The sequence below is a fragment of the Centroberyx affinis genome, unplaced genomic scaffold (genome assembly GCF_046629955.1).
Source record: "Centroberyx affinis isolate AG114_WGS23_722 - 3 ecotype Tasmania unplaced genomic scaffold, CSIRO-AGI_Caff_v1 ptg001058l_1, whole genome shotgun sequence".
Classification (NCBI taxonomy): Eukaryota; Metazoa; Chordata; class Actinopteri; order Beryciformes; family Berycidae; genus Centroberyx; species Centroberyx affinis.
This window is the reverse complement of record NW_027279609.1, coordinates 195001-216039: the sequence shown is the minus strand read 5'-3', so window position 1 is coordinate 216039 and position 21039 is coordinate 195001. Positions and strand designations below refer to the sequence as shown.

At 40.5% G+C, this 21039-nt stretch overlaps 2 protein-coding genes across 2 annotated transcripts in view; one reads left to right on the top strand and one right to left on the bottom strand.

Annotated features, from left to right (window-relative positions):
- The first annotated feature begins 3724 nt into the window (after positions 1–3724).
- prpf40a (PRP40 pre-mRNA processing factor 40 homolog A) lies at positions 3725–18780 on the top strand. The gene is made up of 27 exons (XM_071523015.1): positions 3725–3753; positions 4535–4615; positions 4753–4896; positions 6892–6975; positions 7949–7967; positions 8055–8074; positions 8204–8245; positions 8418–8528; positions 8730–8850; positions 9187–9211; positions 9497–9715; positions 10612–10717; positions 12161–12225; positions 12325–12489; positions 13589–13697; positions 13916–14066; positions 14326–14459; positions 14799–14913; positions 15242–15333; positions 15570–15686; positions 15904–16041; positions 16166–16261; positions 16349–16435; positions 16614–16704; positions 16814–16875; positions 16984–17139; positions 17546–18780. The coding sequence occupies exons 1-27, from the start codon at positions 3751–3753 to the stop codon at positions 17633–17635; spliced, it is 2643 nt and encodes an 880-aa protein (XP_071379116.1). The 5' UTR covers positions 3725–3750; the 3' UTR covers positions 17636–18780.
- Positions 18781–18920: 140 nt separating this feature from the next.
- Positions 18921–21039, bottom strand: part of fmnl2a (formin-like 2a) — a 56236-nt gene continuing 54117 nt past the window's right edge. The window contains 1 exon segment of the mRNA XM_071523024.1: positions 18921–21039. This exon segment is cut by the window's right edge and continues 52 nt beyond it. Coding sequence (XP_071379125.1) covers positions 20982–21039 — 58 coding nt within the window. The 3' untranslated portion in view covers positions 18921–20981.

The following is a 21039-nucleotide window of genomic DNA, read 5'->3' as shown; positions in this document are numbered from 1 at the left end:
TTGCTGCTCTGAGTCAACTTTAAAAACAGATGCAATATTTGCTGCTTTGAATCCTCTTTGACAACAGCTTATACAAGGTTTATGTATCGGTTTGTGTTTATTCCTCAGGGAAAACAGTATGCAGGGTTGATATTTTGTTGTTTTTTCTTTTGTAAATCCACTTTGAAATACTGTTGTCAGCACTGTGAAAATGGTGTACGCAGGGTTAACTTTGGGAGTAAACTTTGTAACAAAGCACTAGCTCTAATTTGCCTTATTCACTTTGTGCCATGTTTGGTTTACTTCAGTGAAATAGTGTCATTCTTGTTTTTGTATTTGCTCTTTTGTATTTGCTCTTATGCACTGTTTGTGGTAACAGTTCACAATATTTTGTATTTGCACTTTTAAATCTACTGTGACAATAGTGGGTTTATCAATGTCTTTGCTGTTCTTAATCCACTCTGAAGATACGTTTGAAGTATGTATATGTTCATATTGATACACTGTGAAAACGGTTAATGCAAGGTTACAATATATGTATTGTAAAGTAGGGCTGGGTGATAATTCAATATTATCGTTTATCGTCTTTCAGTTGAATCATATCGTGATGATATGAAGATATTTTAATATCGTGACACATTTTTGCTGTCTGAATTGATGATAACAAGCAAATTTTACTTAAAAACTCTGATAAAATGAGGTATGGTAGGAATATTATTTGAATATTTCTGTTTTGTTTGACATCACACCTAACATCACCATTCGGTTCATTGAGATGAACATTAATTTGATTATTTAATTTGATTTTGCATACATGAACCATATCGTGATATATATTGATATCAAGAAAAATTCTTATGATTATCATGATATTGATTTCAACCTTATCGCCCAGCCCTATTGTGAAGCCATTGCACTTTATGCAGAAATTTACATTATTTTTGTTGTGAATCTACTGTGAAAACAGTTGTGTGGTTTGCATTATGTATTTTTGTTTGAATCCACTGCAAGTTTGTGTATGTTCTTCAAAATTTGAAGGCTCAATATAGCAAAATTTTAGTACAGAACTCTGACTGTTTGCCTTTTTTTGTCAATGCAAATCAGTTTTTTTACATTTATGATTTTGTATTTGCACACACTTAAACATGGAACTGATGTCTACAATACATTTGGATAGAGTTAACTTTAACAAATCAAGTTAGATTTACAGACCTAACTCAGGTACCAGGGACAATGAAATTGCTTTAAAGTTACATAATACCTTTGAATAATATTAGCATTAAGAAATCAAGCTGGAGTTACTGTTGAAAATCAGGTACCCTGGACATGATGAAATTACTTTAACATTACACAATAAATTGGTATTGTGGTAACTGACAAATAATATGTTGAATCAACATGATTCTTTTAAACAGTCTAATGTGAATGAAATATTTTGGTTTGACAAGCAATAATTAATTGAGAAAAAGAGGAGAATTATGTCATTTGGCCACATTCTGATCATGTGGGACCGATGTACACATTAAAATCAAGTAAATTCAAAGGATTTTTTTTTTCAGTGTGTAGATGTAATACACAGTGTGTTGTTGATAGTTAATGTGAGCATGGTGGACAGGAAGCCAATTGTTAGATGAGAGCAGAGTGCCTGGCAGGCAGGTCAGGAGCCGCATGCTGGACTCATAGTTCATGGAGTAAAACAGCTACAGGCAACCATTGACGACTTCATATACTGTGAATCAATCACACACACAACAATGAGGCACTGGTGAACTGTGTTGGAATACATAAATAGAACAGCAAAGATTGTACAGTCCACAAAGTTGCAGTGTATGTTTTAAAGCTATTGTGAAATGGTTTCAAAATCTGTTTAACATTAATTATCTACAAACAAATAAGCCAATGAAAAACAAAAGATGATCACATGCCAAATTAAATACAGAATCCAAAGATTGCACCAGAATGATGTTGTCTAATTTGTGTATTGAGACATATTTTATTGATCCCTGTCAATTCTGTCTCTTTTCACTTCTCCCCCTCCAGCAAGGTCAAGGGTCAGGATGCGCTACAGCACAGCGGCAGGGACTCAGCGACACTTGGGCATATCTTGGGTCATCTGGCTGAAGGAAGGTCTCTCTAGCTGCTAGGATACTATGTTTTCTTTACGAATTTTATGTTTTGTTTTTTTTAATAATTCAATCCAACCGGGTCTATCTAAAGCTACATAACACTGTTGACCCACAGGGGGTCTAATGTTTGTCTGCTTCCCTGCAGACAAGCGATGTATCCGATGTGTGGCTGACTGACTCCCATCATTAGTCTGGAGCTCAATCCATCACCAGCCCTCACTGTCTCCTCACTGTCTTTTTGGCTTGTTAAGAGAATGGATAGGGAATACTACAGCACTTGTCAGTAAATGGATCAGAGTTTAATGCTGTCTACCTCAGCAGTGGACTCATCTGTGTCACAAGTCTTTTGTTGCATGCTTCACACTCCAATAGCAGCACTCTAAATCCCAGGGACAACTTCACAGTCAACAACAGCACAGCACAATAAGCTCCACATCTCATACCTCTGTTAATATTCATCCTTTATTTTTGGAATGATCTTGGATGAATAACTTGAACAGCCAATACATTTAAGATGGTATTTATGGTATCTCTGAAGAATGGGAACAGCAATAAATGGAAATGATTCTTTTGTTTCCCAAAATCAATGTGTTTATCAGGCCATCAGACTCATTTTCTGTTTGAATAACCCTCATAATGGGTGAGATGCCGCTTGACCTTGTTGTTCTGGATGGTGTGAAATAACGCACACTGCCCTGCTTGAACTCCAGTGTGAATGACAATAACAACAAGGAGACGAAGAAGAGGAAAAATAAAAATAATATTGTGCATTGTGCGCGTTCTGTGTCAAAATGACCAAAATGCGTGAGCAATTGTACAAAAATAGGAAGAGATTCAAGACAACATAAGCTGTGTGAATGGCACTTACAGAGGTAAAAAGCCTAGATTGACCACTTTCCCATTTCCCACTCTCATCGGGGCTCGTTCCAGCCACATACAGCAAGGACAGCTGTATCAGAGGCCAATAATTGGAAAATCACAACCTGTTCTACAAATTATCCCCAATACACCAAGGTAATTTGCTGTGTCTGAACACCAGCTACTCCAGCATCTAAAATGGGCACCTGTTATAACATCTAAAATAACACGAGAAAATGTCAGTTGCTGTTATAATGTCACACACTAATAGCTTTGTAAAAAAAATTGTTGGGTTATCATGAACAAGGAAGTGAGAATATGGCACTCAAATTTGCATCCTCCTGTGGAGTGCTAAGCAAATCAGAGGATCATAAAATCTACTACATGTATCTTAAGTAAAATTAGTTAAGTTAGGATAGTAATGACATATATTAGGCTAAGAAAATGCAGGCAATCAATAGTTGGACAAACCTTCCATAATGTGCAGAAATTATGACAAGGACCCCTATATAAGTTCTTTTTCAAACTATTTTTCACTGCATCTTGTGATTTCCAAATTAGATGGACTATATTGTTGCAAATTGATATTTTTCTGAAAGGCAAAATACGGTTTGCTTTACAGTATAGCCCCTCTTTCCATTTCAGCGCATTTCTGCACAATGGCTGCGCAGAATGAAGCGACAGAAATGTTACCTTTGACCTTTCCGCATTGGGAGGAAAACTAACCAATCGCGTTGCTCGTTGTTGTGGGGTGACCAAGTTCCTTGGATGCTCGCCTCTCGTCAACATGGTGAGTGCAGCTTTTTCAAAAGAATAGTTTATTTACAGTTAACTATTGGTCAGAAATATGCCAAGGTTTCTGTCTAAATCATGTTTCTTCGGTTACTGGCTGTCTTTGTGCTCCCCGGCGGCTCTATCAATGATACAGTATTTTAGAAAATGACGGGTTAGCCAGAGTGTGTTAGCACTTGGCTAAATTAGCGGCATAAGCTACACATATCGTCGTGGTTCAGACTATGTCTTGGAACTGGAAATCGTAACTCAAGGCATGTCTGTCATAAAGTAATTGTTATTGTTTTGAGAGTTGATAGCTAGTAAGCTTTAGCTACACTTAACGTTAGCAAATACATTTCTCGGCAGTCACAAATTACAAATATGGGTCAATAAAAGGGTTAGGGTTAATCCCATAGCAGGTGTTATCGTCTTAATATTCGCTACCAGAATTTAGACGGAGTCCATAGCTAAATGAATCAATGGCCAACAGGATTTCAACCAGTACCTTTTAGCAGTAGGTTAGCATTAACATACAGAGATAGCTAACGTTACGCTCTTGCATAAATCGTGTCAATGTTTGCTAATATTATAAGTCATTTAGCTTTAGGTGAAATAGACGAACAGGAACGATCAAGAGTTTAAGAGTAATCTTTAACGTTACTCACTGTTCGTTAAGTTCACGTGCCAGCCATATTTAATGGTAACTTGCTGAAGTAAGCACGCTGCTAACTTAATATTCATCACACCAATGGCTCTCATGAGTTCCCTAACCCTGCGTGGTCTCTTGTTCATGGCAGTCTTCATCGGAGGCTAATAATGGCCCGAGCCAGGCGCCACCTTATCCAGGTGTCCCCCCCTCAGGGATGCCTCCCCCTTTTGTAAGTTGGTGACAGAGATGTCCATGTGAGAGTGGTGAATTGCCTACACACAAAGGTTTTTTAACATTAAAGCTCATCATAAAAAGTTTCACCCAGTCCAATGTGTTTTTTCTGTCCCTCCCCTTTCTTTTGTCTAGATGGGACCACCAGGAATGCCGCCTCATTTCCCTCCCATGGGAATGCCCCCTATAGGACAGCGACCACCTAACATGACTCCTATGCCACCTGGTATGATGCCCCCTGGTATGATGCCACCTATAGGGGGGCCTCCAATGGGACAGGTGAGCTTTGTAGAAAACTTAATCTACTCTATTCTCTGTAAAAGTTTTTATTGGACTTCTTAGTATTTGGGGTGTGAGCGGGCTGGATTTCTGTAGCCTGCAGCTTCATGCTCATGCCAATTTTCTTCCTGCAGCTAGTAGTCGAATAAGGACATACCATTTGTAGACCAAATAATAATGTTGACCGCTCCAAGTTGATTACATGTTTTTATGGGAGGTGGTTTATGATTAGCACAACCAGTCTAGTTTAAAATGTGTAGCCTGTTAATGGTTTGGTTAGGCTATGCTATAGGCATTGAGCTGAGACAGTTTAATGCATAAGCTTCACTTTCAGTTGCAGCATTTGTGTTCATGCAAGGCTCACCAAAATACACTCGCCCCTCTTCCTCATTCCAAAACAGATGCATGAATTTTTAATGTTTGGACAACCTGCTCTTCTGAATTTTGTGTAGTTGTGTAGAGTATTTATTTATTTATTTTTATTTTATTTTATTATAATTTTTTTTATTGTTATCTTTATAGCCAGGCCAGTCAGTTAAGAACAGATTCTTATTCACAATGACAGCCTGATGTTAAATGGTAATCGGATATTGAAAATGAATTAATAAATAGACACAAATTGTTATTATTATTACTCTTAATATTAGTATCAGTAATAGTACTATATAATTAGCAGTTAGTGAAATCAAAAAAGAAAGAACCACAGCGGTGCATGTCTGTGTGCAAAATGATTATTAATTTGCATTACATACACTATAGCAGGGATGGGCAGTCATGTGCTATGGAGGGCAGACAGTCTGCAGGTTGTTATTCCAACCAAAGACTACAGCAGGTGATTTCACTGATTAATTCCTCCCTCTGGTTGAAGATGTGCTAATCAGTGAAATCGCCTGCTGTAGACTTTGGTTGAATGAAAACCTGCAGACTGTCTGCCCTCCATGGCACATGACTGCCCATCCCTGCTATAGCCTATCAGGATGTAGGCTATTGGAGGGGGAAATAATTTTCTTGTGGACCACTTGGGATACAGACCATTGCAATCTGTGCTTGTCATCTATAATGTCTGTTTGACAGTTTGGTCATTCGGGACCTGAGGGAGTTTCATGATCATGCAGTCCCCTGATCCGGTATTTAGTGACTTACTGCACCAGCAATACTCGACTGCTACTCCAGATCAAACATTCTTTACAGTCCAAAAGAAACAGCATGGCTGTATCAAAATATAATGCTTCCAAAAAGACTTAAGGATATTCTTTTCCATGCTCAAAAGCACCCAGTTTATTGAAACATGTCACATAGTTGACATATCAAGTGATGACCAACCATGCTTTTTTAGAAAAGTTACATTTTATGTTGTAGCTTCCCTGTTTGGTTCAGCTTGTCTCTACAGATGCTTGTGTATTTTTTTTATTTGCCCACCTCAAGAGATTTGTCACTATACTGAGATTTCAACCTCAGAAGAACATTGATTTTGGGTGCTAGTGCACCATTGCTAGTGTTCCAGACGTAAAAAAAAATATCACCTATGTTTGGGAAAACTCCTGTAGTACACCTATTATTAATTTTGAGAGGTGTGCAGTTAATTGGCTGACTGAATACTGTTGAGGAAGTGATACCATTTATTTCAGCGATAGCCAAAGATAATAAATATGTTTGTGCTAATTGTAGCTAGCATATGTGATCCCGTTATATATATAAAAAGGTGTGATGTGGTGGTGGGGGGTGTCAGCTGCCAGCGTCACAAGTCTGAAAAGGTGGTGAGGGACTGTAGTTTGGCACGTTACTGCTTCATAGAGCACAAGCTGTGGCATCACACCGTCAAATAGGCTCAGCGGACTCTGTATCAGTCTCACCTTCTCCCCCCCCAGTCGCACATAGCCTTTCCACTCAGGCACCAACACCCTGTCTCACACTGTGTCTTAATACTTCTGCCTGCACCAAGTGGTATGGAAATTAGTGGGTCAGATGAATATTTCATGATGCTTCTTTTATTAGATGCCAGGCATGATGCCACCCATGATGCCAGGGATGATGATGCCTCCTCGCATGCCAGCTGCGGCAATACAACCAGCAGGACCGGTAACTCGCCTCACTTTTTCTTTCGCATCAGTGCTCTGTTTCACACTTGATAAAAATAGTCTGCAATCTGTCAGGTGGGAACTTAAGCATTTGCACAAGTAGATAACACTGCAAAGTGTTTGAACAGTACTGATGTAGGCCTATGAAAATTTTAAGATCAGAGTATTCAGTATCACAGAGGAATAAAGAGCTGTGATATATCCCTCTGTAATTTGGATATATGCAATACATGATACAAGTTTGGAGTAGGATATTAGTTGAAATGAAATTAAGCTGCTCAGTTGAAATGAAGCATCTTAAAAATGTCATTAAATACAAGGTATGATTAAAATTAAAGTGAATATCTGTGTATATGTGTAGCTATATATGAAGATGTCCCTTAGTGTCTCTGTAATACATTTCTGGGATGGCTTCGGCTCAAATGTGAATCACTGCTAACATAATGATGATGAGTGATCACCTGGGCCCTTCGCTGTCCTTGGCATATGGCTAACCTTTGGGTCAACACTCACGCTTTGTTGAAAGGAAAGGAATGCATCATGGGATCAATTTGATCACTCAGAATCATGGACGTTGCCATGAAATCCTCCCCATACACACACTAGTATAAAAACACTTGACACACTATTCAGCACCAATTCTATTCTTTTTGTGTGAACTATGTTTTTTTGGTTACTGGATAGTAATTAAATTATGCAAAAGTGTAATCTCTGATATGTGAAGTATTTAGACAGCAGCCAGATGCCGTTAGACATTCACTTATCAACACAAGTATATTTTTGCATGTCAAGAGTTTTGCACTAATTAAGAAAGCCTTCTCAAGTGCTATTTATTGTAACACTGGAGTTGGTGAGTCTATATTTACAGCTAAGTTCATTATTCAGTGGTAAGGAGTTACTGTAGACTTCAGCAGTGTGTGTTCCCAGTGTTGATATGATATTCCTTTTCACTAATCAAATCGTCTTTTCCACAGCCTGGTGTAGACTCCACAGGTGAGACCATTAATTGTCTATTTACAAATCATATTCTGGGTTATTTTTTGTTCTTCAGAAGTATCTGATTTATATTTATCCTCACAGCTGCTGCACCTGGAACAGCTGTAAGTCTAACCTCATTTTCCTTTGTACACAGTAACTTCAAGTGTCCAAGTTAAATTTTACACAGTGTTATGCTGTCTTTCCTGTAATTGTAGTCGATCAACCTTGTCATCTGTTCTTTTGTCCTGCAGAGTACCACAAATGGATCTCCACAGGAAGAACAACCAAAGAAGGTTTGTGCATAGGAGAACTAGATGATATACATACTTAAAATATTCATTAGGGACTGGTAAACCATTTAAAATAAAGACATAGTTTAGTTGCTTGCTTGTTTGTTTTTTAAAACACTAAATTTAATAACCCAGAGCAGCTGATTTATCTGTTGTTTGTTCTTGTCCTCCTCAGAAGTCCCTGTGGACAGAGCATAAATCTCTGGATGGAAAGACCTATTATTACAATACAGAGACCAAGCAGTCCACATGGGAGAAACCGGATGATCTCAAATCTCCCGCAGAGGTACAAATATTTATTACTTCTATCACGTGTACTCATGAAATGGACTCTAGTAATGACTCATTCACCCACTCATTCTCTTAGTATACACACACTGTTCAGATATATTTTGATGTAACTTTTATTTTCATGGGGATCTTAACATCTGTATGGTTATTTCACTGTAATGCATCATAACTGAAATATTTCCCCATCTACTTGCAGCAAATGCTGTCTAAATGCCCTTGGAAGGAGTACAAGTCGGACACAGGGAAGCCTTATTATTATAACTCCCAGACTAAGGAGTCCAGATGGACCAAACCCAAAGAACTGGAGGATCTGGAAGGTAACGAGCTGCTGACTGATGATGACGAGCCTGTTGTGAAAAAGACAGTAATGTAGCATTAAGTTATACTAGGCGATGTTACACCCTGTGGATAAACCCTTAAAAAACTATGATGAATGGCTGACCGCTGGCCTGTTTTAGTGATAATGCCATGCATTCGTTTCAGCAGCGGACGGGAGGGGGTCTGGGCATCATTAATACACAAACAGGAATCACAAATACAGGAACACATGCTGGCTCCTTCAGTGCATTTATCTCTGTGCTTTTCTCTCATCTGCAACGTGCTTTGAAATGAAAACAAGTACCCTAACAGCCATCTCTTTTTGTCTATTCCAGCCATGATCAAAGCAGAGGAGAATGGGTAAGAGCTTCCTGATTATCTTCAGCTACCTTGCATTGCTGCACTATTGGTGACTTTGGACAAACCCTCATTAAGGACAACACATACATTGGTTGTTAAAGAAGATGAAAGACAATCATTTCTTCCTCCATGATCAAAAATCTAGTCATGTTTTTGGAAATATACCCATTTACGAGAGACCTGACCCCTTTCCATTCTACGCAGTGACATTGTACCGTTATTCTAACTGACACGCCGGTCATGCCGTATGACTGGGCCCGTCACTCATAATTGGTCTGATTTCAGAACGGTGGAGGCTGCGGCGCCCGGCACCACCCCGGCCCCTGCTCTGCAAGCAGATCCCACGGCCACCATGGCAACCGTGATGGAGGCAGAAACAGCAGCCTCGGTCTCAGAGGAGCATCTGTCCCAGGCGGCCATGCACCACACAGCTGAGGTCAACGCCGCAGATGCACCCGTGGCTGCACCAGAGACCTCAGCCGCCACGGAAACAGCCGCAGCCAGGTAACATCGCTGTCTGATAGAGAGACGCGTACCACCTCGGTCTTCAGATGATCAAAGGCCAGAACTGTGGGGTCACAGAGACAACACAGCCATAGTATAATGTCACAGGGTTTACATACACAGCGCCCTGTCAGCTAAATGTATCGGTGGATATAGAACACAAATCTGCCTTCAGACCTGTTGCTGGTCTACATATGGCTACATAGAAATGTAACTACACAGGTGCAGTCCATGGTATACCAGAGTAAGGAGCATATTGTGAACTTTTGATGGGATGAGTTTGATTCGAGCTTGTGACCTGTGTAGTCTGTCCTCTCTCTCCCTCTCTCTCTCGCTCTCTCTCTCTCTTCCTTCTTTCCTGTCACTCTTGTAGTTTGACTCAGATCTGAAAATGCAAACTCAGCTCAATCCAAACCTTGTTTTTTGTGAACCCAACCCAAGAAAAGTGTGACATTTTGCAAGGAAATGTTTTCTCAGTGGTGAAATAGTATATATATATATTTTTTTGGTAATGTATTATTTTGAAGCTGAACCTAACCCAAGTGAAGGAGGTCCTATTGGATTTGGCATAAATGTCAAGTTCTCATCACTCTCCACTATATACTGTAATCTAAAAAATAAATGAGCAGTATACTTATTATCTTGAAGTAAAATAATCCTCTCTTATAAGATCATCCCAGGGTCACAGTAATATTCTCAGGGCATTATTGCTCTGATACTTGTACTCCTTAATATTGGTTGCTTGTAATGTTGGTTATCTAGGAATAGAAGCTTTTTCTACTGTTGCATTCATTAAGTCACTCTGGATAAGAGCATCAGCTCTTAATGGCTAAAATGTTACAGGCAGTCGTAGCTAAATTAATCAAATGGCATCTTTTTTTTTCTTTTACCCTCAGTACTGATGTTGCTAAGGAGGAGCGCCCAGAACTTCAGAAGAAGACTTACAAGTGGAACACAAAAGAGGAGGCCAAGCAGGCCTTTAAAGAGCTGCTGAAGGAGAAGGTGAGTCTATAGCCATGCTGTCAGATGGGATTACTGCTCAAGTGAACTAGGTCAAACACTGTGGGAGAGTGTAGAGGCTGCACTATTTCTGTAGGCCAAACTGTGTATGTTTATGTTAATTGACATGTAACAGTTGAAAAATAAACACAGTATCAGTTTGCTGTATTCATCAATATATTTTTGTTTTCAAAATGTCAGACACACATTTTGAAACCCCCTCTACAATCTAACTTGCTCTTTAAAATGTTTTACATTGCAACAATAAGGAAAGTCTGCTCAATACATTTCAGTTAATAAAAAATATGAATTCCTCATTATGACAGTTCTGGTAAACAAGTTCTACTTTGCAGAGGTGGGTTTTGGGGTCAGAACAGATAGGACTGTCCTAAAGCACATCTGGGTGTGAAATTTTGCAGTCGACAAAGTCAGCTTCTCATACAATGTCAATGAAGCAACCCCAAAAAGTGTCTGTAATTTGTAGGGGTACACAGGGGTTACAGTCTGTTCTCTAGATTGTAGTGTAGTTTTTCATGTTTGCAAATCCTGATTGAGCTGTCCAAGATGATACGAAGAACCTGAAACCTCACAGATTTAGATGCACTTAAAAATACCGTTAAAACTCGAACCCCTATCATGGTCCATCCCTGATGGACCATGATAGACACACACACACACACACACACACACACACACACACACACACACCCATGAGCCCCTGGGAGGTCTTAGCATGATTGTTAAGCTTCACCTCCTGTTGCTGTGGATGTGTTGCGTGTTTGGCGGTAAGGTGGCTCAGCGCCGCCCGCCACCAATGCTGCTATATTTAGGTTCTTTTTAATTTAGTGCACAAAGCTCTCCTCTGAGATTGCGCGCCATTTCCCTGCAAGATCTTAATGGCTCTGTCTTTATGATTAGCGTTATTGGATCAAAGGCACAGGGCTGCCTGGGATTAAGACAGTGAGAGAAAGTGGCATGCCTCAGTGAGTTAGAATAACTGTGACAACTGACAAGCCAGATGCACGCAGTGGAATCGGTTCATAATGGATGAAGGATTCGCTCTCTAGGAGAAGCGCGTGGCAGAAAGGGCACTTACATAAGTCCTCAATGGCATTTCTTTGAATTATTGGCACTCCACACCTCTTAACCCGGCATCTATTAGTAATTAAGAAAATGCATTGCCTTGGCTGCGAGGAGCCAAAGCAGCTCAGCTCAGCCCAGCCCCACCTGACCCAGTTCATTCCTGCTCCTCCTGCCTCCTGCCTCACGTGCTTTTCATATACACATCCATGTGCGTTAAAACAATCCCTTTTCCCTGATCTATTGTGTTGTTTAATATATATGTAAATGTAACTATTCCATTTAATGACTTGCGTACAGTCATGGTATGAGGTGTAACACAGACGTTCCTCACTTTAATTGAGTTTTATACTCTTTGGATTTCAGGGTGTGTCTTCGAACGCCTCTTGGGAACAAGCTATGAAAATGATTATCAACGACCCTCGCTACAGGTACCCTATTCTCCTGGGAACAGTCAAGCTTATTTACAATACCAAATGACGGCAATACCCATCTCTAACCACAAATCTTGCTTTTCTTCGTCAATGAAGTGCTCTTCCCAAACTGAGTGAGAAGAAGCAGGCGTTCAATGCCTACAAGGTCCAAACGGAGAAAGAGGAAAAGGAGGAGGCTAGGATTAAATACAAGGAGTCCAAAGAGACCTATCAGAGGTTCTTGGAGAACCATGAGAAGATGACATCTACTACTAGATACAAGTAAGTGCTGTAGTCATCTCACAATAAATGTGTGTACACTTTTTTTCCCCCCTCTATTGACTTGTGGTTCCCAGAATTGTCAATGTGATTATGCAGATGTAATCAATGAAAGGTCATACATGGTTTGTGCTGAGTTACACGCAATCATGCAGCTACAGCACTGTTAAGTTTTAAGTTTCTCTGACCTGTTAGCTCACCTCACACTGTGGTCAGTTAGCTCTGTACATACTCCATGTCCAGCTATACCACAGTGTTGCTAGATCACAACATGGTGAATGAACAGACTTGAGGAAAATGGTGTGTCCTGGTGGCTCTGCGGGGCTTAGGCACATGTGACAAAACTGGTTTGAATCTAACTCATGACCTTTGTTGCGTTTTATCCTCCTCTTCTCCCATCTTTCTCACTGAGCTGTGCACTAAAACAGTGCAATGCCCGAAAATACATGCTCATTACACAGAAAAGATGGAAGATGTACAGAGAAAATTGGGCTAGCAGTTTTGATGCCACTTCCATGCTGCGTGTGACATCCAGCAGACCAGCGCTCTTTGCTTGGGTGTTTGGGTGAAAGTCACCGTCACGGCCAGAGGGGACACATGGATCGACTGGTGACCTTGACAACCGTCCAGTTTCAGAGTGCAGCTGGCACTGGGGTTGTTGTGGTGACCGGGGCTATATTCTGCAATGGCACACAACGGGCAGCTGGAGAGTGACAGCGGGGCTGTCTGACTACGACTGAGCGTGTGTGTCCTTCTCAAGTCTAAGACCTCTGCTCACCACAGTCAACCACAGCTTTTGGCTTTGATGAGCATCAAGTTTGGGATTTGGGTCAAGCAATGAGATGTTTTGAAGAGACAGTCTTATTTTGTTGGCAGTTTGACTGTATTTTTTTTTTTTTGGAGGGTGGTAGATTTCACAAGTTTCATATCAAGTGGACTCAACAGTCAACAGTGCATGTGATGACCTGTACTTAGCATGGAAAACCAGTGTGCAATGGATGAGTTTGGCCTATGAAATGGTGCCCTCATGTGGATAATTGTGTCACTGTGCAGTGTCCTAACTGTATGTGTTTGTCTGTATTTGTGTGTGTGTGTGAACCAGGAAAGCAGAGCAGATGTTTAGTGAGCTGGAGGTGTGGAGCTGCGTCCCAGAGAGAGACAGACTGGAGATCTATGAAGACGTCTTGTTCTACCTTGCTAAGAAAGAGAAGGTTAGGCCTTCAACCAGCACTCCTACTCATCACTCAAATTTCTCATGCTCTTAGCAGGTCTTTAAATGGGGTAGTCAGTCTGAACGTGTTTTTCATGCTGCAGCATTAATCTGTCAACCCTCATTTGCAAATATCCCAGATGTTGTCTGGGGATGGGAGCTTGTGAATATTGGTTCAGTTAACAATTTCCTCTACTACACTCTTATCTGGTGCTACAGGAGCAAGCCAAGCAGCTAAGGAAGAGGAACTGGGAGGCTCTCAAAAACATCCTGGACAACATGGCCAACGTCACGTACCGCACCACCTGGTCTGAGGCCCAGCAGTACCTGCTTGACAACCCCACCTTTGCAGAGGATGAGGAGCTGCAGAGTATGAGATCAGATACACATACATCTGTTCACTTACCTACTGCTGTTTGAAACCACAATTGTTTACCTTCACATCACATATGTATATTTAGATAGAATATTTTATGACAATCATACATACACAAACAGAGCTGTTACTGCATTGTATTAGGGAGAAACCAAAGTGTACTCAAGATACAATAGGTGCGCTGGCTTCTATGTTAACGTATGTAGACTTTGTGAGTTCACCCTGTTGATGGTCTTCCGTTTGCTGTTCACAGATATGGACAAAGAAGATGCCCTTATTTGTTTTGAGGAGCACATCCGGGCGCTGGAGAAGGAGGAGGAGGACGAGAAGCAGAAGACTCTTCTCAGAGAGAGGCGACGACAGCGTAAGAACAGAGAGGCCTTCCAGGTGAGAAGGAATGGAGGGACTTTCCACCTGTATCTCGCAAAACACTCTCAAACATAAGTCACCAGGTCAGGTGAAGAAAAGCTGGCCTGACATCCTAAATGTATTTTTTTAATTTAAAATTTTTCACATTGCAAAGAAAAGGTGGAGTATAGCAGTAGTCTGTTGTCTTTTGAATAAATTCATTTTTTGCTGTTGTGAAAGTGTTAATAATAATCTGTCCAAATCAGAAAAGCAGCACAAGTTCTGAGTGAAGAAGCGTATGAGATTTTCTGCTTCGTGGGTTTTACTCAGTGTCTGTCGTGAACTCATGTTTTGTTTTGTTTTTTTTCCCTCTCACAGAAATTTCTGGATGAGCTCCACGACCACGGTCAGCTCCACTCCATGTCTGCCTGGATGGAGATGTATCCGACCGTGAGCTCCGACATCCGCTTTGCCAACATGCTGGGCCAGCCGGGTAGGACAGCAGGCTGCTGCACACGTGGCCACACATGACTCCATGAGCAGAATGCTCTGAAGCACATAGATGTGTCATGCATGCACCAACACATCAAATAAACATACAGAGATAGAGACATACACAGTCCACAGTATTCACAGTATTTTCTTATTTTTCCAGAACACTCAGCACGTGAAATCCTGTTTCTTCTTGTCTCATCCTTTTTACATCCTGCGGTGGTCTGCTGGCAATTTTGCACCCTGACAGTGTTCTGTCAGGTTTATTCTTATCTCGCTGCAGCATAGAACATAATGACGACATTTTTTATTTATTATCTGTTCCACAGGTTCCACTCCCCTGGACCTGTTCAAATTCTATGTGGAAGACTTGAAGGCTCGCTACCACGATGAAAAGAGGATCATCAAAGATATTCTTAAGGTGAGATCTCACTTTAACCACTGCACCTGTTCCACTGGCGGAGAACACATATTTATAGCCTAACATACAGTAGGTCACAGGAACAAATTGCACACTTCACATCTGGCCAATACCAGTGTTTATTCTAAGAGGATTGTGTTTGATATATTTTTATTTGGCACCATAATCTTTTATACATTTATCATCTTATGTCGTGCATCCTTTTTAATCTTTCATGTCCTTCATGGTGCTTCCAGGACAAGAGCTTCTTGGTTGAAGTCAACACTGGCTTTGAGGACTTTGGATCAGTCATCAGCTCAGACAAGAGAGCCACCACATTGGATGCAGGCAACATCAAGCTGGCCTTCAACAGTGTAAGACTCCTGTCCTTCATACCTTCCACCTCATTAGCTTTTAATATAGTTCCTAAAGATGAACACAGATGCTCGCAAACTGCATCTGCTCACCAGCTAACATTTCCATGACTCAGGCAAAGCTTAATTTAAGCTTTAAGAATATCATATATGTGCTTTACCTTTAAACCTCACTATTGACTTCATAGCAAGGTCATTGTAACCTCTTTCTGTGCAGTTACTGGAGAAGGCCGAGGCCAGAGAGAGGGAGCGAGAAAAGGAGGAGGCCAGGAAGATGAAAAGGAAAGAGGCAGCCTTCAAGAGCATGCTGAAGCAGGCCACGCCGCCGCTGGAGCCAGAGGCTACATGGGAGGCAGTATGTTCTTCAGTGATTCTATTCCTATGGTTTCACAGCTCTGTGTGCTTTCTATTTGGGCATATCACCTTGTTCTTAGTGCTCGTTTGGTGTTTTTTTGATGACTGAAGTTTTGTCATCCCAGGTCCGGGAACGATTCTTAAAAGAATCTGCCTTTGAAGATGTGACTCTCGAGTCAGAGAGGAAAAGGATATTCAAAGACTTCATGCATGTCTTGGAGGTAAGGCTCCTTTGCCTGTCATCTCGATGGGAACGGGCTGTCATTCCCATCTTGATCTTCAACTGACAGTATACGTTATGTTCACAGCATGAATGCCAGCATCACCATTCCAAGACAAAGAAGCACTCCAAGAAGTCCAAGAAGCACCACAGGAAGCGGTCTCGCTCTCGATCGGTTAGTGGTCTTCACCCTGCTTAGGTCGTCTTTGATCATTCCTGCGCTACACTTAGACAGGAGCTGTGGGCAGATAATTTAACAATCAGTCATGTACTGGAACGCCCCTCTCCACACCAGTATCATGGTTCTAGACCAGTTAATTTCCTAATGACTCTCTACTTTTATGTCTTGGCAGGGCTCAGAGTCTGAGGAGGATGAATACCACAAGAAGAAAAAGAGGTCGCAGTCCAAGTCCCCCTCCGACCGCTCCTCCAGTGGAGAATCTGGTGAGTGGCTTTCACAGCCAACATTTAAGTGGATGTATTAATCATCGTAGGGAAAAAGTGCAGCGATGTGGCCAGTCACTTGACATTTCATTTTCCTGTGTGCAACCAGAGAGAAGCTATAAGAAGTCCAAGAAGCACAAGAAGAAGGGCAAGAAGAGACGCCACAAGTCTGTAAGTCCACAGGAGGGCTCAAGAGTCCACTAAAAATCTTGATTATTATTTTTTTTTAATTATTTTAAATGGCTGTGAACATACACTGATTCTGACTTTACTTTCTAGGCCTCTCCTGAGTCGGACAATGAGAAGAAAGGAAGAGACCGTGATGGAAAACGTGAAAAGGATCTGGAGAAAGATAAAGAGAACGACAAGTCCCGGGGGAAAAGTCACTCTGACTCCAAACAGAAGTCTCCTAAAAGGAAAGCAGCCAAAGAGGAGGTTGGTTTTTGTTTTTTATTCCGGTCACTGAACTTGACCTAGAAATTCATACACCTGAATTTTTGATGACGTTTGGTGTTTTTTAATATTACCTGGATGCTGAAGTAGATGGGGATTTGAGGAGTGAAATAGTCATTAAAATGTAAAACTATGGTTTAAAAAAATTACTCATAGTAGGGCTAGACAAGCTGGGAGGTTTCAAGGGAAAAGATGCTAACGGGGCACATTTTAATGTCGCTTAAATATTTTGTTTTTTTGTGTTAGTGCGTTGGAAAATTGCCGCCAGCCAAAAGTTGCTACATTTGTGGGTGTGGCTACCAAGTTTGTCTATCCTACCAGCCAGTTTGGCCTGTAGACAAGTTAATTTTCTTCCTTCAGTGCTAATTCCTTGCTGTGTTGCATTCAGGGTGGCTGGGATACCTCAGGCAGCGAGCTGAGTGAAGGAGAGCTCGAGAAGAGGAGGAGAACTTTACTGGAGCAGCTGGACGCACCGTGATCGTCCCTCTACAACCATCCTTTTATCTTCCTCGTCCACTTTTACAAACATGCATTCCCTTCTACGCTCATCTGACTGTACCGCTCACACCGCACTGGACGGACCGTCTGGGAGAACACCTTCCTCTGTTAATGTATGGGAATGTGCTACACTGAGCTCACATGCTTATTTTGTGACTGATTTAATTTGATATCAGGAAGGATCGACCTGTGGTGACATGTCAGATAGCCCTTTTGTTGCCTTTGTTATGCTTTAGATACATTTTTTAGTCGATTGTAGTTGTACATGTTTTCCTTCGCCAATAGTTTTGATATTCAATTAAAAGCAAATCTTAATGCCATGCTGACTGACTCTACCTTGCAAAGAATGGCAGAGATAGAAATGAGCCGTTTAGGGAAAGTAACTTGTCCACAAGTCCAGAGTTACTATTTCTGAATTGAGACTTTTTAACTTAATTGCCCGAGGATCAATTCAGTAAGATTTTAATTGGAGCATTTGTAAAAATCCTCTAATTGATATCTGTACATATAATAAAATACTATTTCTGTGGATGATGTCTCTAATGGGATACTTTGGGGGATCCAGTGAGGCTTTAGTCAAACGGGATTTTATTTTACATGAGAAAGGTTATTGGTGGATAAAGTATAAAGAGTCCTTGGCATGCTTGGATGACAAGTTTTAGTAGTCCAACCCTCCCTTGTCTTAATTTTAGCTACTGCTACAAGAACCTAATGTCAGAGTATTCTGACAAAACCTCCATTTATGTGTGGCCTTAAACAGAGGTTCGCCTCCACCAGAGATCATGCTGTTGTAGCTATCAGATGTTGGAATGGAGCCCTTAATGAATGGATAAAACAGTTGGAAGAAGGAAAAAGAATCAGTGCAGCATAATATTGTATCAAGTCAATGCCCAATATGATTTCATCCATTTCAAAGCTGTACGAAAGGTTACAATGCTGTTCAAAGTAATGCTTAATGTTCGTAATGAAACTGTCCTTGAAAGAATTCTGAAAGTCCTCAATTCATCAAGCAACTGATATTTGTCTTTGTTTTCATGTATTTTTGGTTTGGATGCTCTAATGTTGTAAGGGATATGTATGGTTTCTATTGTAGTCAAATGAAAAAAAGAAAATTGCAATACTTTGCTGCTATGGTCATGTGTTTTTGCCCAGGTATTGTGAAAATTGGGGAGCACTCTGGTGATTCTCAACTGTTATACCAACTTCTCGAGGATCAATTTCAACTAGAGAATAAGAGTGGAAAATACTCATGATGTATTCAATGTAAATAGTTTATTTGATCATATTCGTTGAAAATCTCAGATCACCTAATTTAAAAAAGCATGTTATTTAAAGTATTTTGTAATAAGCACAAAATGCCTAAAATACATTTATGATGAAGAAAAAAAAACATGCCAGTATTATCCAGTCAGAGAAATGTTGCTGATATAGAGACAGTGAAGTTCACAGAGAAAAGATGAATGCCGGCACATGCTTCAGTGGAGATATTCATGGTCCAGAGAGGAGGGTGTATCACAAAGCCACAACACACATAAGCCAGCTATTAAAACCTAACTTTATAGTTACAATGTCTATCAAGTATACAAGGCTAAATCTGTCGTGTTCATGAAGTTAAAATGGAAATATGTGCATAATTGCAAATCGGAATATGTTGTATATGTAGCTGGCTTTGATATTGCTGACACACCCTCGAGCAAATTCAGTGATCCAGTGCCTCCTGTGTGACAGTGGGGTGTTCTGATTTAACACACTAGTATCTTTCTGTCAATGGTTTAAGCCATTGTTTTTGGCTTAATTAAATATACAAAACGGAAACAAAAACTATAAGTTAAAAACATTCAAAGTGTATAGCACAGGGCGTTGAAAACTTTGTTTAAACAATATGTACAATATTAACCTGGTAATGTAGTGAAGTAAGAAGTAAAAAAAACATGGTTTGTAGCAAAATATCTGTACATTTAGAAAACTTTTTGTGTTGTGTACTTTGTTTTGCCATGTCTTTAATGACTAGGTGCTGCCAAAACAATGGACACACGTCAAAAGGAAAACATGAGCAAAAGCTAAAAGGAAACTTTTCAGTGGTTAAATACTATACATTAAAATTACAATAAGTGAGTAGACACAGTAGCCTAGATTATGATTAACCTTTTAAACATTTTCAGAGATAAAATGCAAACTTAGATCCAGTTTTGACAATGAGTTCATCCAGTAGGCCTCAGTATCTTCCTTGCAGTCTCTACACTTGGCTGAAAGTGTATACGGTTACTTTGAGTCCTTTAGAAGCTCTTCTAGTGGCCACATAGGCTCAATTTGTTCCCAGAAACCAGCAGATTGCTGTACGACTGCAGCAATGCAGCACTTGAAATGGAGTTCTACTTAAGCAGACAGCCTAGTTCTATAGATTGAGAGCTACAAATTCACACTTGGTCCAGTAACCATAGTAACACTGATGAATGAGAAGTTAATATACACCAGTATGGAGAGGCCGTGCTATATACAATTCACATTAGCCTGGTCTCATTTTTTAAACAGTTTCTTCTTTTTGATATAATTTCTTTATACACATGTACCTCGTACTTGCGTAAGCACTTCCATAGAGTATTAATTAGTTTTGGATCGCTGCTTTAGTCTACACAACTAGCACGCATCTGTTCATCAGCCCTTTTAGTAGAAGTTGAAAAGCTCATGAGATTTTAAAAAGTGCTGGTTGAGCACGTGGTTGTATTCTGAGAGGGATGGAGAGAGCACCGGAATGTACTAAGATACTATGGAGCTTCATAGTCATCACCACAGGTGGGATATTTGCAACAGCTAAGGGAACGCGTCCCATACATTCTACTTGTTTCCGAGGAAGCATCTCTTCACGTGGCTCTTTGCTACAGACCCTTGTGTCCAGTTTTACACACCACAGGAATCTTACAATTAAAGCCTGCTCGAGTTGTATTGCTTGAAGTGAGAGTAATAAAAAAAACAGTCATCGGACAAACAGAAGACAAAATGACATTGGATCACAAAAAATAAGTTCAGGCACTTGGCTTGTCTAAGGTTTCTTACAGTCGACCTCTCAGACATCTTTCTTTCTGTCAGTTCACACCATCCCCAGTCTTTCATAGTGAGAAGCTGCTACTACACCACAGAAATGGAATGACATCACATAGTGTATTCTTATGTAATATATATACATATTCATCTCTATGGTTGCTACTACACTCTCAGCATCATCTTTCACTTGTCATCCTTCACTTCACATCCATCCTCACCCTCTCTCTCTGTCATTACCCATCCTGCCCATCTATTTCCCCCCTAGCACATGCACTGTTCCCTCATCACATGACCACTTCGGCGTTGTTCACCGGCCGCAAGTTCTGATCATCAAAGCGTCTC